The sequence below is a fragment of the Asterias amurensis genome, chromosome 1 (assembly GCF_032118995.1).
Source record: "Asterias amurensis chromosome 1, ASM3211899v1".
NCBI classification, from domain to species: Eukaryota; Metazoa; Echinodermata; class Asteroidea; order Forcipulatida; family Asteriidae; genus Asterias; species Asterias amurensis.
In genome coordinates this window covers 37,375,196-37,394,322 of record NC_092648.1, presented here as the reverse complement: position 1 = coordinate 37,394,322, position 19,127 = coordinate 37,375,196, and the positions used below count along the sequence as shown (strand labels likewise).

The 19,127-nt window shown below is 36.6% G+C and overlaps 1 protein-coding gene across 1 annotated transcript in view; it reads left to right on the top strand.

Moving 5' to 3' along the window:
• LOC139938944 (polypeptide N-acetylgalactosaminyltransferase 2-like) overlaps nt 1-19,127 on the top strand; it is a 75,047-nt gene that overhangs the window by 10,469 nt on the left and 45,451 nt on the right. Inside the window, exon 2 of the mRNA XM_071934623.1 lies at nt 17,615-17,925. Within this exon, the coding sequence (XP_071790724.1) occupies nt 17,615-17,925 (311 nt within the window). The remainder of the gene's footprint in view (nt 1-17,614; nt 17,926-19,127) is intronic.

The window sequence follows — 19,127 nt, the reverse complement described above, 5'->3', positions numbered from 1 at the left end:
GCATCTCGTTGCATCAGGCATTGTGAGTTTTACTCTCTCTGTAGAAACTCGGCCTCTCTCGCTCTACATAACGTACACAAAGCAAGACCTCAAGGAAACTAGTCCGTTCTCTATTCACAGCGATGTAATCTCTAAAATGGAGCTGAAAATCAGAATCAGTAACTGTACAATGTGATGGTTCCCCATCATTGCTCTGCCCCAATGCCCGCCCATTGTTACATCGTTTCTATGTGACCTTTATGAGAGGATAATAAGACTTGTCATTCCCTAGATGCCAAGTTCATTCCTAAGTCAGTTACTGCCAGGTCTTGTTAATGAATGTGTAAGCAATGGAAACTGCATAGTATATTGAGCTTTCAAAGGACCATGTTTCATTAAGGTTCCCTTTAGTAAAGGTTTAATGCAGATGTCTGGCTTGTCATAACAAAACCCCAAAATCTACATTTTTAATTTATTAAAAGTATTATAAATGACAACACAACACAATGTGCAAAAGATATCAATGTAACCAATTTTTGTTGTCAGTTATTCACAATCTTTATTTGAACCTTGGCAAAATCTTTTTTCTCACAGAAGTAAAAATATTACTGTTGGGCCTACGTACATGTGCAAAATGCAGACCTTCTTCATTACAGTGTTTACTGAAGTGTGTGTGCGATACTGGTCTTGGTTAAGTAAGACTATGGCATAATATAATTACCAACACGCATCCCTGGCCTTAATGCGCTCAGTTCTAAACAATATTGTGGCACACGACAACATTGATCGTACCGTGATCCTAAAACGCTTGTCTAGCGCGGGACACGAATCATTATTGCACTCCCTACCGCAGTATTGATTGAAACCCATAAAGTGTGCCCGCATTACGCATTATAAAAACACAGTGGTTCAAGAAGGGACGCTTTCTTGATTGTTGGCTTTGAGACATAATGTAGGCCTACATTACTAGCCTTTAGGGTACACTGGTCTTATATGGGAGCTTACTTAAGTCTTGGCACCTGTGCCTTGTGGCAGTATGTATATTATTGTAACATGATGTAGTTTATTAGTGTACGTGTCTTTAGTCTTGCTGGTATAAATCAGCCAATCAATGTTCCAACCTTGCTTTGGTTTGATCAAAAATACCGCTGAACATACGCTCCCAGTACACAATGCACTGTTTCAATGTACATTAGCCTAACTTAAAATAATTGCATTGTCAGTGTAATTATTTTAAGTTAATGTACATTAAAATAATAGCTTGTTTTTAAAGGATAGGATAACGGTCTTGACTGCTTCATTCCTCCCCATTGTGTACAATTACAGCCTACATGTTCACAAATACATGAATCTTAATCTTTTAGATTTAACCTTTTAGAGGAAGACATAGTTTTTAAATGTAGCATCAAACTACATACACTCATGTTACTTTACTATACAATACATTCAACAATAGTCAATGCAACGACCATGATTCCTGTATTACATGTAACAATCAGACCATTGTCTGACTATCTGACACATGATATGAAACTTAATCAAAATGTGCACTCGAGAAAGCAGCACATGATGTACATTAAATAGTACCGGGTACATGAATTTAATAGAAGGTTAATTGCATGGTGGATAAAAAATATTATTTATTTTTACCCTGTGTAATTTAGTACACTGTACAGTTATCACAGAATCCTATCACAGAACTTACTGCATATTGGATCACACGTATTTGTTTTGTCGTGTTGAATCTTGTGCAATGGATATTACAGAACTTGTAACCCAATTAGCAAGAGAGATAATTTTACCATCTAACATTTTTCAGTCCAGCGCCTTGGCATCAGCAGGAAAATAAGTTGCCCTTTTCATCACGGTGTGTAAAAGGTCTGTCGATAAGGTTTCATCTAGTTAGTAATAAGAGTAATAACCACGGTAACATCAGATGATGACAAATGCGTCTTCAAGATATAAACCTCCCCAAGAGATAGGAGCAGAAATACTCTCTAGGAGACTACTCAAGATAAGATGGACACCTTCTTAGGGTTTGGTTCAATGTCAGATAACCCCAGGAGTCCATCGTCCATGTTGGAGACTGTCTACAGCATCAGCAGTAGCACCCTGGTGGTTCAGTGAAAACTGAGCATTCTCGCCACGATGGTGGCATTTGATGAAAATTCACCAAGCAATAACCTACATAACACAGGAAGTAGTGAAATAAGCGCCAGTACAGCTTGGGGGTTAGGCTCAAATGAGTTGCTCAAGAAAATAAATTAGAAACTGCTTGATATAAAGTCTTTTAGATTGAACGATGCCAGAGGATATTTTCTAATGCTACACATTAATATTCCTGTACGGGAATGCCGTAAGTGTTGCTGATATATCAAGGTTTGAGCCAGGCTCTGGATGTACAAGAAATGATGCCCAAAATGTTCTCTTTCACTAGTTGTTATAATTTAAATAGCAGACTAAAACAGGGCATCTAATAGTTGAACATCAGGTTATTTCAAAGCTCCCCCCATTAGACACTTGGCCTGTGGTTACCACTAATTGTACTTATTCTCAATCCAAAGAAGCTTTTTCAGGATACGATTCTGGTTATGAAAATAATTTATAAAAACATGCTTCTCTTCTCATGCATTGCATTTACAGTGTATGTAGTCTGGCCAATATGTATTTTGGCTGGAAAGCTTGTGAACTCTTGTTGGTCATAGTTTTTTTGCTCTTGGAAAACAATAAAAATTGCTTAAATGGTAAACAATATGAAATGGTTTGTAATCAATTAGAAACATCAATACATCGTAGTGCAATCAGAACACACTGTACACACTTTTTTGGCGGTGGGGACCCATTAAATGTAAGATTTTATTTCCATCAAGCGTTTAAGATGTATCCTCCCACACAATAGATGCCCACATTACCAACATTTAAGGGTTTCTCATGATATTCTTGGCAATTAAATTCCTAGACTCCATTTTTCCTGACCTCTTTCATAATGCGATCCTTCCTTCCCATGGCATTCAACATCAACCAATTTGTCAATAATGCTCAGACCTTTTTGTCTTAAAACAGGAGACTAATCCTGTCAAAGGAAGCAACTCACGAAGAGGCTTTACTCTTAAAGGAGCAGTTTGTGTCACGCTTATTGGCTTTGGCTTTAATAACCACTAGGCACTTCAAGCAGTTGCTGTTCCTTCCTAGAGAAATTCACATCCTCACAAGAAGTGCTATTCACCTCTGGAATTCTTTTTAGAAAACCTTATTACACGGACTGAGTCTGAAAGGAAAATAAATATTTTCCAGACTTAAAAATGTTCTTATTGTTTTGTCAATGTAGAACCAATTATGTTTAGACAGTGTACAAATAATTTTTGTATACAAAAAAGAAGAACAGAAATTAAACCTTCCCCCTGCGTGCTAACACACCAACATTTTCTTTCATATTTTCTGCCCATACCTCAAAAAATAATCTTAATTATTAGTCCCCGAAAAAATAATTCCCGATTATGGGCCTATTCATACAGAAAGTTTCACAAAGTGCCTTTAGAAATGAATCCCAAAACAAATCAAACTTAAAAAAAACCTAATAAATTTGGACGAAAAACCATAGCATTCAACTTGTTATCATGAAGTCATACATTGCATTATCAGAATTTTAAAACTGGACCAGATGATACATTTAACTTCATAACAAAATCATGGGCGTCTATTCTCCGTCCTCAAGATGAACGTGGCTTTCTGAAGAGCGTGACTATACATGAAATGAGAACCATTAGCTAAGATGTTTAAGAAGTCTCTCAGTCCAGGCTGCCCCTGGAAAATGTTTATCCTTGTTTCAACACACTATTGATTTGGAATGAATTATAGGCCAGGGTTTTTTCATTGACGCACTCATACGGTTTTCAAAACACGGCGTGAGTGCTTCTGCATGAACAGGGAACTAAACAATCGTTATTTGTGATTATTAATTTATGTTAAGAAAGGGAAAATTGTGCCAAGTGGTTGAAGAATTAAAGGTCCCATCATTGCTTTATATTCCTTTAAAATATATTTTGAATGCATAATTTGTTTAAAGCTATAAACTCTGAATACCTACATATGTAACACTTTGCTATTTGTGTATTGTACATGATGATTGAACGCATTTGTTCAAAACTTGAGAATCTGTGTATTTATTGTTCTTCACTTCAAAGTGTATTTACATGTACTTACATGTTATTAGTTAAAAATGTATGTGTGCACAATATGAGAAACATTACCACTGGTAAAAGATTCTTACTCCTTTATAAGTAGTGTTTTTTTTAATAGTCCACATAGTCCACTTTTGACAGAAATTATTCTACACATCCATTATATCATGTCTCGGAATAAGTTTAGTCTTAGATAGATGGCGCTTTATAAGTTTTAGTTATTATTATTATTATTATTATGCCCTGTATACCTTAATTCATTTGTTTTTTTTGTACTTATCAACTTAACTCAAATAGACTCTGTCGTCATCAGCCTGAGATGATTGTCTCCTCCAAAAACAAACAGAACTAGCCATTCCCTTTAAATTAGCCAAATAAATTAATGGAATGTGGATAAGATCTTAAATTTGCCAGCAGAGAGAGCGATAGAGAGAGGGGGAGAGAGTCTGTAAGAACATTGCTGCAAGACGTTGAGCTGAGATGAGTAATGAAGGATGGAGGATGCCACCCGTACTCCATAGCTCAGCTTCGTTCTCTTCCTCAGGCCACTGATGCAGAGGGTGCTGAGACCCTGGGCAAGACGTGTTCATTCATTTGCCTCTGTCTGTCCGCCACAACTGCTTCAGCTGCTCAATAAAGTGTGATAATTCTTATTGATTCAATCTCTTAAATTTGCCTAGTGCTGAGTACGTAATTCGTAGCTGGAGGGCTCTTTATTAAAATCAGCCTTGCAGGGTTTTTTAACCAACAAAAAAATCAGCTGAAATATTGCAAACCTTCTGATAAAGATTCTGGTTATTTATGCGATGGAGTGAGTGTTTTTAATTTATTAAAGGAAGTACAAATAATGGTGTTGAAAATATTTAGCCTTGCCCCAGCAATCATATCTGAAACATCCGATGAATTAAACATAAAATGATTCCAATACACACAAGCAACGTTCTTCAACAACATAAAGTCGGTCTTAGACTGAAAAGACATGTGGTAACTCTTTGGAATTGGAAGTTTGTATTTGAAAGTTTAATCAAGTTGGTTTATAAATAATTAAAATAAAACCTGCAAACATTTACAGAAACATTATGTTTCGCCTGTACATGTAATGTTTCCTTAAGCTAACGATAAAGGCATAGTTTGTTGATATTAAAGAGCTGAGAGTTTATTTTTTCTCTGTCTGGTTTTCTGTATTTTATCTCATCTAATCTGTCATTACAAAACAATACATTCTATACATAACATGTAACTCACTGTAAATGATGTACAATAAGCTAACTTCATTGCTTTAAAATCAAACCATGGGAAGTGGATGCTGCCATTTTTACAGCCAATGCCGTCACTGTAGTGCAGATCAGATACTTTTTTTTTTTTTTTACTACGGCAGTATTGATAAGGGCATCTGTTTGAGGGAACTGTCAAGTTTACTGACTGGAGCATTTTAAAGGGCAATGACCAGTAGGCATTGTAGGCATTTGGCCTGGTATTGTATGAATTTATGCCAGTGGTTATAAAAAGCCTTTCTACATTGCCTTAAAAACCAGCTCTCTTTATTCATGTAGCCTTTAATGTCAGGTATGGATTTGTTTACATTAGACATGTTAGATAGTGTCATGACAGGGTAAGGTTATATTGACGTTTGGAGGAAAACAGGTTTCCCTTTCTCAAAATGGACAGGAAGGCAGCTGGAAAGGCCTTTGTGAAACTCAGATCGTGGCAGTTTCAGCTTCAGCTAAGGCCCATGTGTTTTGTAAAACAGTCTTGCTGCACATAGACATAGATTAAAATAGCTGGAGCTGAAGACCAAATCCCTAGCTTTGAAAACGCATTCATTTTGAAGCCTGTGCTATGTGGATGCATCCATGTCCGTGTACAAACCTAAATGTATGTCAATATTTGAAATAATTGAAGTTTGTCAGCTTTTTGAATATATCAATGCTTTTCATTTCGGTGTAGAAATCACAAACTGAATGATGAGTCAGTTGATGCCCGTAATGCAAATCGACATTCATGCACCAGTTTCAACATAGGCAAGTTCTCTGAAAAATCAATTTGTTCCTCGGTCACACAAGACTCAGGAGCCTTGCTTCAAACATGTCTGAACCTAGAAGGTTTAAAAACAGTGTTTTGTGTCGAGAATGAAGAGACAATAATGCTAAAGTCAATGGATGTGTAGCTCTGTTGTAAAACTCCTAGTTCTAATTCTCATATGTCTTGGTTCATTCTTGAACATAATAAATAATATTAGTTTGGGTTTAAACCTTAGACAATATCTTACACACCGATGTATGTTAGCACTGTGTACTCGGTACTTTCTTGAGTTCTGTGAAAAAATCACAGGCATTTTACTCAGGTGGGATTCGAACCCAGACCATTTGTAAATCTAGAGCAGTGTTTTACCAACTAGACCACGGAGATTGCTCGGTAGCTAGAGGCAGTTCAAATCTATGTTTTAGCAGCAGGTACTACAATGGATTAATAGATGTTAAATTTGCATCGAGATGCAAATTTAACATCTCATCTATTATAACAAATAATTTAAGAAGGACCATTTAAAATAAGTGTTTTTTTGGTTCTTGTAAGGCAGAAATCGCTTACTCCTGGGTGAGTTTTGATCCAGTGAAGAATAACTTATATAAATATGGTGCAGCCGTTATAACGAAGCTATCATTTCCCGACGTTATGACGTCTTTGTTGCGTTTGGAGGCTATTTATAGTGAAGCAAATCGATTTCTTGAGAATGGTCATTAATTAATTGGTTGGTTATAAATGGAAGGTCAAATCTTCCCAGGGATGAGTAAATATCTTATAAAAGAAATATTTTTGTCATTATTAATGTATCAAGTTGGATATATTTGGTTTTATAGTGTTTATGAGAGGGTGGTTGTGCATTTTTAAATTTGTGATAACCCTTGTGAAATAAGGCAATTCCCAGAAGAAGAAAAAAAAAACAGTTTAAAAAGTGAAGACAACCTGAACATCAGCCATGATATCAATGTGATGGGATGTCTTAAAACTCTCTTTATGTTGATAAATACTTGCTTTTTAGGCCATGGGTTATTTGAAAGCTCTTCTTGTCATCTATTTGATGAGCAGAAGAAGAAGAAAAAAAACAGTTTAAAAAGTGAAGACAACCTGAACATCAGCCATGATATCAATGTGATGGGATGTCTTAAAACTCTCTTTATGTTGATAAATACTTGCTTTTTAGGCCATGGGTTATTTGAAAGCTCTTCTTGTCATCTATTTGATGAGCAAATAAATCCAGTGTGTGGTTTTGGCACGAAGTACTTGGTTGTTTGAAGCGACACAATCAGCCCTTTAAATTGGAAAGATAGAAATGAATGGCACCATTATGAAACAACACATATCCAAACATTTTGAAGGGTTCTGGGGGTAGAGCATCATTCACATTTTATTCATTTTTGAAATAAACTCATCTTTGATTATCAAAATGTTTGGATGTTGTTTCATCTTGTGTAGAATAGTGCTTGTTTCTACTTGAAGTGAACTTGAAGATTGTGTCATCCATCATTGATACTGCAACTTTAAAACTTGCGATTGATAATGAGTTTAAAATTACAAACATGTTGAACCAATTTTCTCTCATCCCATGGTGCAATTCATATGCGTCTTTCCAATTTAAAGGGCTGCTTCATCGTTGAATATTTAAAGAGTAAATTTATTCAAACATACCTAATATACTATCATCAACATTTTAAAAAGAAAAAAGGGAAACAAATAGCTGTTGCAAGCTTTAAAAGGGAATGGCTATGACGTCACAATATTTACAGAAAAGCCACAGATGTTGGACTTAATTATGTGTACACAGTGCAAAAACAAAAGATAATCTGACTTTATTGAGACTGCACATTTTGTTTTTCTGCTTGTAATGAATAAAGGGACCACATCTAAAAACTTGTTTAGTTGTTTATTTTACCAATTGTTGTTTCATGCACTGTCACTCTTTTGAAACAACTAAACCCCAACTTGCTTATACATGCTTACTACTATATCATCCTACTTGATATACACAAAACTATCAACCACAGGGAGAAAAAAAGGCTGCCCAGCCAACCTTGCTGTAAATAATAGATTAAATGCAGAAGTAAAAGTACATTATTTATTTATTTGTTTTTGTATAGGCTTAGTAATAATCAATTGTCTTTCATCAAATATTCCTAATGGAGCTCTATATTGTTTTGTTAATTCTTTTTTTAGAATCCATGATATTAAGTACTTTAATCCCCATCCACTCAGGAGGCTTATTTTCTGATTTGTTAATTCAATGTTTCCTGTAGTGTTTACACAGAGAAAATTATTACTATTGAAAATTCCTTTTGTAATTGTAGAAATGACTAAAACGTGATACTAAACGTACTTGAATGGGTCATGTTTTTTCAAAGCATTTAGTTGAAGACCTCTGAATAACCTTTGCTTATTTAAATTACTGCAATCGAAATAAGCCAGATCTGGATAAGCAAACAAAAACAAAAACATAAACCATATGACTTTGTTTTGTGATACCATTTTTATAGGTTGGTTGTATGGTGTGTTTAGTGAACACTATGTATGGAAATGAATCCTCTTTCATAAACCAACGATACACTCTCTGTCCTTGATATTATAAAATCAATTTAGCGTTTAATTATCGTTAAGAACAGAGTCCCCAGAGTGGCTTTACTGGTCAGCTTTTGTCTAAAGCCAATTAGGTTTCAAAGCATCGTAAATTGTAATATTGATCTTCCTTTTACAACGTGGCTATTCATGGCTAAATGTTCTTGGCATGTATTTAAACATCAGCTGGTTAAGTGCGGTAAGCAATTACTTTAGCAATTACAGTTTAGTATGAGAGGTATGAATGGCTTTTGGAAGGTGTCCCGATGATATTGCTGTTAAGAGCATTATTGTTTTCCTGAAGTTGTTTCTTTGTACTATTGTATTGTTTGAATCACTTACTGGAGACAATAATGATTAAACCATTATGCATACTGTGTACTGGAACCTAGATTAATATACTGTGTTTAGCAGGGTCAGGGCTGAAATTAAAAACATCTCTGAAAAGTCATCTGGAAGTGCTATTTTGTCAAAATAAAGAGTCTGTCACTAATGTATGTGTTTTGATGAGTGGAATGTGAATAAACAGTTAACTAAGGTTCTAAAAAATAGTTCTTATTTTATTTACAAATTTAAGAGTAGGCCCCAACCCGAGAGGGCGCTGTTCGTGACGTTAATCGAGGCGCGATACTTGAAGAGAAAATGCTGCACAGCGCTGAAAAAGACGTCGGACCAGACCACTAGGCACTATTGCTCTTGTGAGTCTGACCAGCCATGCAGACTGACCCAATCTTTAGTTGTTTTGCTGCATCCAGCAGCAATACACTTGGTCGGCATTGCCGGAAAAATGCAAGATTTTTTCCTTTTTTTTGAAACCTACAAACTCACGACTTGGACTTGCATATACTTTGCACGTGTGTTAACTCTACGCGTCAAGGCAAAGTCTGCCGCGATTGACGTCACAAAAGGGGTAGGCGGAGTCAACCCCCCCAAACAACTTTATCTATTTTGTGACAAACAATTACTAAAAACATTGTTTAATTGTTACTAAACATACTCTTATGTTTGCAAAAAAAATAAAAATTATATTTCCAGGTGACTTTAAGCATTATTTGGTACATGTCGTGCTCATGCCATCCTATCACAATCCTGTCATATCACAAAGGGTGCCGACATTATTGTTGAACAATGATAATGACGGCATCCTTTGTGATAATGACGGCATCCTTTGTAATGTGACAGCCAGTGCACGCATGTACAGTGCCGTAATTTCCTGCGTACAAGACGTGGCTTCTCTGAGTTTCAAAGGTCCACAAAAGTCACTGCATATTATTTAAAGATGCAATTTATCTGCTATCACCTGAGTTCATTGAGTTTAAGCTTAATTGAGTTCACTTTGTGAAATCTCACTGCTGTAAAACAATCAATTAATTTCTTTCATCCAGGGTAATCCTACGGCACCATTATTTACAACCAATCTGTGAAAATGTCATTGAGTGAAAACAGTGAAGAAAACTTAAAATAAGTGTTGGTGATTGTGGGGGTCTTCCTTTACTACTGTATGTTTTTGACTTTGATAGTATTTTACACGGAAATATTTCTTTTGAGGTTTGTTGCTGGCATACAATTTATAATTAGCAAGTTTTCAGCTTGATTTGAATGAATCATTATTCTTTTTAAAATTAAATAAGTTTTGAATATTTGTCCTTTAATGTTCCTGACACATTATTTGTATAACACTACTTGGAGTAGCTATTGGGTGTATGAATAAACATGACAGTTTACCCCCTTCATGCCAGCACAAGGCTCTAATACTATCTCATTGACATTTAGATGGCAGTCATGAGAAATGGGGCTCAGCGTTGGTCTCGGTTCACCTCACTGATCAGCTAGACGGTGTTTAGCAGAGACCCCCACCTCCCCCCCCATCCACTCATGGTGTGGAACCAAATTTCCCTTGGGATTCCCCTAACTGATGGTCAGGGGGTTATAATGCTGTGTGGGGTTTAGTTGTAAGACTAATAGATCGATTCTCAAGTCAAATCAGCCCAGTAGCGGCCCAGTAGTCCAGCAAGAGTCTTTCTTCATTTAAGATTGTAATGAGCATCTAGGGAGATCAAGTTACAAATGGTTTTCACTCTGAGCCCAAATTACAGAAAGGTGTTTGGTTAGTTTTGCCTGCCCCAAGGTATCACTCAGTCAAGGAAATAATATTTATTGCATTTTGTTGTAGGTATTTTTGCAAAATTGAGATAAATGCTTGCCACAATTGACACTGTATCGAGATAGTCCAGCAGGACGTTGGGTACAGTTAAACAGCAGAAGCAGAAGTTGCTTACATGTGTTTGCTGCGTTGTCAACCAACTCCATGTACATGAATGACCTATGTGTCTCACATTAATCTTAAGGGTCAGACACATAACATGCCATTGGTATCAGACAAGGGAACTGGTTTTCTTGGAGTTTTCTTTAAACTGTAAATAATCTGATTTTGGTTTTGAATAACGGTTTGAAAATTCTTAATCAAAACCAACACCAACCAACCTGGGCCTTATTATGTAAGGTAAATACCAGTACTTTCCCAGAAAATATTTTTATCTAAACTTCCATCAAAGTTTGCGCAATGTCATCTGCAACTTAACCCCAATTGAAATGAGCTCAATGAATGGTTACAAAATCCCTAACAGAACATAAACTATTCATGACCAAATTCCTGACAGGGTGAGGCCATATGAGAGAGTTCATATTTCCATTACATACATACATACACGCATACAACTAAATATTTATAAAGCGCCTTTACATCATCAAGATCAAAATCAAGAATTGTAAAAATAACAGCTGAACAAGCTGGACAAGTGTTGAGATGTGTCTCTTTTTACCGTATTTTCCTGCGGATAAGACGCTCGGCGTCTTGACCGCATTATTGAGTAAGTATTCTTCACACAAAGACCGTTGATTTGAACTGGACAAGAAGGTTTTTTTATTTCACGCAGTGATCATAAAAAACAAATCAATCGTCAGCGGACAAGGCGCACCGAAAGATAAGACACACCGATGTTTTTGGCGTCTAAAAAGCAGGAAAATATGGTATCATGTTGAACCTTTCCTATAATAGACTGTGCAAGTCTAGTATGCATTTTCCTACAGTACCAAGTTGGCTCTGTATCTGACCATTTTGAGTTTTATGTGTTATCAACTTTGTTGAACTACTTTAATTGAACGTAGTTTATGGCTATACCAAACTGTTTTATATTGTTGGGAAAGTGAAATGTTAACAAATTTGAAAATAAAATTTAAACAAATCAAAGAAGATAGGACTTGACCTCTGTTTCTGGTCTTCTAAATAAGAATTTAGCCCAACTGAGATATCACACAATTAGGGCACGATTCGCAATGGGGGTCTCTATGAAGTAAGTATCCTCATTCCAACAAAAGTTTCAACAAAATATTTTGTATTGTTGTTCATAACCAATTTTTATTTTATTTTTAAGAACGTATATAAATAGAATTTTACCGAAAGGTTTGATTTGATGGAACAACTTTAGCCTTCATTTGATTTGTTTCTCTTGTTTTCAACATGCGCTAGACTTTAACAGTCCATTAGCGCCTCATCAGCTGTTGCTTGGGACAATAAAGCATTAAGCAAATAAAGTAATGTCAAAAGGTGACAGTAATTGTATTGTGCAATGTCCATAAATAGTAAGATATTAGTTTCTTTCATTCAGACCTCTACAGTGTAGACATGTTTGTAGTAAACAGGTTATATGTCACAGGCTACACGGTCTAAAAGCAGATGGCATATTCAAAGAAAATACATGCCAAAATATTTATTTTTGTATGCCATCCAGAATTTAGCCAGTAGTGCTAATTTATTGAAAGATGTGCGCGTGCATAGTTCAATCATCAAAGCTATTGGTCCGTGATGTTTGCCGAATTCCTAAATTGTGAACTAGAGCTTATGATTTATTAAGACGCCTTGCGTTAATGGAACAAATCAATCAATGGAACACTCATAACCAAACCTTATCTTGGAGTACAGCTTCTATACATCACTTGTATTCAGATTTAGATGTCCTCAATGAGTGTTATGTAAACTCAAATGCACTTATTCACAGGAATAATCTAGTTTGGACTAGAGTAAACACATTGCAATCCATAAGTAGTCAATAAACACTCTATTCCACCAACATTTGAAAGCTTTATCAAATAAGATCAAGGAAACATGTTTTAGAAAGCAACAAATAGCATTTTCTTGTTGGGGGTGGGGGGGGGTCTGTTTTTTTTTTGGAGGGGGAGGGGGTAAATTTAATGCAATTATTTTATCTGTTTACCTTTAACACTTAATTTAGCACTGGAACCTTAGCAGGTGAATTGAAGTCAATACAGCTGGATTGATGTACAATGTATGTGCGGAAATGAGGCTGACCCTACCGGATCAAAGCACTCATTTGTGCCGTTTGATGTTTTTTAAAGGCTCTGTATATGCACAGATTTATTTAAAAACAAAAAACACAGAAGTATCTCAAGTTCACCTTAGGCAAATTCTTTGGATGATGCACTAATACGCCTCTCTTAAAGGAACACATTGCCTTGGATCGGTCGAGTTGGTCTTTGTAACCGTTTTTTATAAAATGCATATGGGTAGAAAGATGTTGTAAAAGTAGAATACAATGATCCACACAAAGGTGCCTCAAAATTGCGTGGTTTTCCTTTTACCTCGTCGACTAACACGTCGGCCATTTATGGGGGTCAAAATTTTGACTCCCATAAATGGCCGACCGTGTTAGTTCGCACAGTAGAAGGAAAACCACGCAAATTTTAGGCAAACTTGTGTGGATCATTGTATTCTACTTTTAAAACATCTTTCCAACCATATGCATTATATAACAAACGGTTACAAACGCTTTCGTTTTGACCAACTCGTCCGATCCAAGGCAACGTGTTCCTTTAATATTTATGCATGAGTACATCACAAGTCTAACCCAAAACAAGGCCATAGGGGCAGCCACTGCTAGTGGTGACAGACGTGTGCCGAGAGGCGTATATAACGACAATGTTATCAGGTATTTAGGAATAAGGAACAAGTTGCCTTTTAAATTTAAACAAGTTTTAACTTTCCTTCTGAAGACTATGCAGTTAAACAAAAATATAACAAGTTGTCATCATTCATTCAACTTGAATTACCATAGTAATGAACAGTGCAGGTTCTTGAAGCTAAGTTTTTCTCTATCCATTAGTGTAACATGAATGGATTAATCATATCCACTTGCTGTTTCACAGGAAAGTAAATCATATTCAATTGACAATACGGTTTCCTGTTGATGTTGTATGTGTACAACATGCACATGTGCACAACACAACATTATTTTAGCACCTCTCATACACTGTGTACTGTTATAATATTAAATAGTAAACCCTACATCTGTCATTGCTGTATTGATTTAATAACCTTCAATGTTTTGGACTATCTTTTTAAACTAGATTTTTTTGTCTACTTTTCCCCAGAATTTGATAGAACCAACCAAGTGACTTTTGTCTCTTCTAGGTCATCATTTATTTAGGAAAAACAAATACACATTTTTTGTTTATACACAATATGTGTAAAGCACTTTATCTAGGTAACTGTTGTATCTTGGAGGTATTTATGCATCTATGGTTGTATGGTCATCTCAAAGCAGTTTATGACTGACAGTGCAGAGCTTTTAGTTAAAGAAGGTTCTTCAGTGCAGTCAGCAGCACACCATGACAGAAAAACATGACAAGTGCCCGTGACCCGTATGAGAGTCTTCCTTTCTTCATAACTGTAAGAACAAAGTACAAAGACACAAGCATCACAATGTTGCTTAAATGTCTTGCTTTTAGGTATAGCTCAAGGACACAAGTGTCTAGATGGACTAGGGACCAGTACTTTGAGCCAAGTGCACTAGACCACTCAACCACAGCACTCCATCTTTGCATGTTACCAATTATGAGTGCATCATGTAGCTTCATGTCGGTATGAAATGGTCTCAAAAACAAGATAGCCATGAAAAGGAGGAAGAAGAAGGGAAGAGGGGAGGGAAGATTGAAGAGGAAAAATAAAATATGAGCAGGGGGAAGATAGAAGAGGGAAGGGGGCAGAGGGGAGAGGGCTTAGGGAAAAGGGAGAGAGAAGGTGGAGGATGGAATGATGAGGTTGGAAGTGGAAAGAGGGAAGATTGAATATGGAAGAAGGGAACAGGTTTGATAATTCCCAGAGGCAATAGCATTGCCTCCATGTCCCTAGTCATTGCCCTGATGCCCCTTGAATTGTTCAATACCAACTGCTATCCATACCCCTCCTCCTCTTGTCTGTATGTGATATTACATTAGTAATCTTGGCAGGTGCATTATAACAAAGACAGGTGGCTTACACCAGGACTGTCTCATCGGAAATGAAACCAAATCATGGCATGTATGGATTAATCATGGAGGATAATTGGATACATAATGAATATTACAGCCAAGCTCTTTAAGATGATGAAGTGATGTGACAAATCGGCCTTCGTTGTTCAGGGTCCATTATTACATAGGGTAACTCAGTTCTATGTACAAGACACGTAGATAAACAAATGTAGTGTTTACCTGAAGTCAATGCAAACATCATGTCATTATACAATCTTTAGTTGCTAATGTCCCCCCAAAAAGTATTTAAGACCCAAATGTTGTATGCAAATTTTGTTATTTAATTGCTTTGCTTTGCGTTTTGACCCTAGCGTAGAATCTTTTTTATAAGCTAAAATTGTATTTAGAAAAAAAGGGGTTCATTGAGGTAATTACAGGTACAATTAGAGCAGTTTGTTTGTCATTTCATTTGTCGTTAGCCTTACATATGATGCACATATGCAATATCTGAGCAGGCAGTTTTCACGTACAGTGTATTATTGGAAAGCAATAAAAGAGCGAGCTTAACCAATTAAAGACAAATATTTACTGGTTCTCTTGAAGTTAATTTGAAAGGGAAATGTAAAGCAATGCAGTTCTGAATTTAAAAGATAACTTTGATTGTACACCTATACACTTGTCGGGAATTGTGTGTTTAATAAGACTGAGAACTTGCGTCTCGAGGTTCATGTAACAACTATATGAATTAATCTTCTGGGAGAAACATTGGTTCTGATCTGATGAGAACCTGGATTGGAAGATGAGCAGAGCACACTTTATAATGTCAAGACTCTATTTATAAACATGTACATGTACATGTACCGGCTGACGTATTTCTTTCTACAAGGTGCAAAGTTTCAAATCATACTAAAATATTCATTGTACAATTACAAATGTATGTACATGCCATCAACCATAAATCTTTTGCTTGAACTTTCAGTGAATGTTCAGTTGCATCGCAGCTAATGATTGTGTTTTCTAGACTTTAGCGGCCAAGTTTATTTTGGTTGTGCCAGAGTGGTATGTTTATTTATCCATGCATATTGAACAGGGCTGTATCCTTTGCCCTATGTACTTGACATCTAGTACACATTTACACCATACCAGTAGATCACCCTATCGCTGTGTCTGTGTGTCATTTATCTTGGGTATGTGTCAAAGGTTGTTTTAGGTCACTTGTAATCGCTCAACAATGCAAGGGGCGACTGGCTGTCATGACTTTGACACACTTGTAGCCCCCCACCCCACCTCCTTCCCTCTCTCTTTGAGAATGAACAAGTGTGAAGTTAAGTTATCTTTCACACCTAATCAGCTCTACAGTGCACCATCAATGGACAAGGTACTGTGGGCAAGTGTCTGAATGATACTGGTTGTCTGCATTACTATCAAATTCCCATGAGCTCTGGAAATAACAAAGGACTGTTCCTATTGCATATACTGTATTTTTGTGTTTGGCATTACCAGACCCATTTACCTCCAGGTTTCCCTATGGATGCTTATAAGGTTACTTTTTAACCCCTTCGACCTTGACTTTAAATCAGTGAATCTATTGAGAATTAACACAGGCATTATACAAGGTTTTTGTCACAGAAATCGCTCTGCGGTTTTACACTCCTAAGAATTATCTGAATTGCAAACTGCTAAAAAGCAACCAAAAGGACAGTCTACATTATGGTATAAATTAAAGAAATAGTTAATGGCCTGACATTCCCAGAAAGACTCTGCTTGGGTCAAAACGTAAGGCACTAACTATTTTTGCACTGACTTGTTTGTGTCCTGTAACTGTGGCCGTGTCCGATTGGCGACTTTGGCTACAGCTATGGCTAGATCAGCGCGTCTGTCAGTGTTGAAGAATGGCAGATGCGCGTGCCCTAGTTGTAGCTATAGCCGTAGCCGAAGTCGCCAATTCGGACACGGCCTAAGTCTAAGTATAAAAAGTGCCCTACAACTGTGTCTAATGTGCCCTATAACTGTGTCTAAATAGGTAATGTGCCCTGTAATAACTGTGTCTAAACAGGTAGTGTGCCCTACAACCGTGTCTAAACAGGTAGTGTGCCCTACAACTGTGTATAAACAGGTAGTGTGCCCTACAACCGTGTATAAATAGGTTATGTGCCCTATAACTTTGCCTTAAAAGGTTATGTGCCCTATAACTTTGCCTTAAAAGGTTTTGTGCCCTATAACTTTGCCTTAATAGACTGTGTTCCCTGTAATAACTGTGTCTAAATAGGTGTGTACTTGTACCCTAACTTGGCATAAATATGTATTGTGCCTAACTGTGCCTAAATTGGTAATAAGTGCCCTACATTTCAATTGTGCCTAAATTGGTAAGGTGTACAACACATTTATCTTGCTCTGCCAATTTCAACCTTTTCCATTGTATTTCAAATCAATGTTCTCTGATATATTGTGTAAACCTGGTCTAGACTGATAGGTTTTGGAATAAGTGAAGACTGAAACAAAGGATGAGTTTAACAGTTTGTTTATAATTTCCTTGACAGAATTCTAAAAAGTCGTGGGCAAACTCTCAACACAAAGATCAGTTCCTGCAGAATCCACAGAATAATCCAAAAGGAGCTTTTAAGTTCATCATCGATGACTCTGGGAAGGGTGGACTGAATGCTGAACAGCATCCGCAGAAGGGGCAGCCTGGCATGACAGACCAGGCATGGCAGAACTTTGATCAGGCAGCGTATATCGCCAAAACTCTGGTCAAGAAAGGTGGAGATGCTTATGCCAGGAACAAGTTTAACCAAGTGGAGAGTGACAAACTGAAAATGGACAGAGGTATACCAGATACCAGGCACACACAGTAAGTCAAATAATCAAGAATTTAGTAGAATGTTTTCTGAGTTGATCTTTTTTGAAAGAGCTGATGTTACCACAAATCTGAAAGATATTTAGTGTATGATCTGACTGTAGGAATTTCTTCTGCTGCTCCAATAGATTGTCCGTCTAAAGTTTCTTGAAGGAATTTAAGTTGTTACACAAAAGACAGATGTACTCAAAAAGATATGTCTGATTGCAGGCATTCTTAGCACATTTGATTGCAGGACTAAAACTAGAACAAAGGTTTTGTTTAATATTGTTACAGTTCACTGCTACAATGATTTGTTAATGAACTGACGTTTGACCCTAGCAAAGTGTTTGTTTTCTTGAAGGCTAGATAGAGGATTTGTTTCTAGATCTCACTTGTGTGCAAAGATGAACTGCATGTTTAGGGTGGCATGGTTGGCTTGTGCGTAAAGCGCTCACCTCTCACCAAGGTGACCCCGGTTCTATTCCCGGCCAGGGCCATATATATGTGAGTTGAGTTGTTCGTTGGTTCTCTGCTGTGCCACGAGGGTTTTCTAGACTATCCGGTTTTCCTCCCTTGGGAAAAATCAAACACTTTTGATCGTGGCTGTGCTCCATGGTCATAATGGGTTGATGTGGCTGGCAGCTGAAGGCGCCCTTGCATACCTGCTTTTTGAACATGTTGTAGCCGTGCTCTTCGCAATTCAGCTCTAGCTGCGAGTATTATTATTATTACTATTATTATTTTATTTGCCATAACAGTACAAAACAAAATAAAAGCCAATATACCCCGAGATGGGCAAAGGACAACAAAAGCAAATACATACTATAATCCGTAGATCTGTTGCCCCACATCTGGGATACACAATAAAATTAGTATAGATTTAACATAATATAGTACACAAAGCAATAACTAAAGCAGTTAATTATATAACCAATAGTAAATAATAAATATCTAACAAGAATAAAAATAAATAAGTAAAAATAACAGATAAGGTAAGATAAACAATAAAAGGATGATTAGCCTCCAAATTATTATTATGTCAAGTCGAACATTGGCAATTTCTCTACAAGTGTTGAATTTTTAGCAATGCTTCACATACTTTTTTTTTTAAAGAAATGAAAGTGTCCCTCATTGTAGAATTTCACTACCCCTCAAATTGTCTATAAGTTTATGTCTGAACTCTAAGATTTATTGAAAAAAACTTCTTTTGGGGG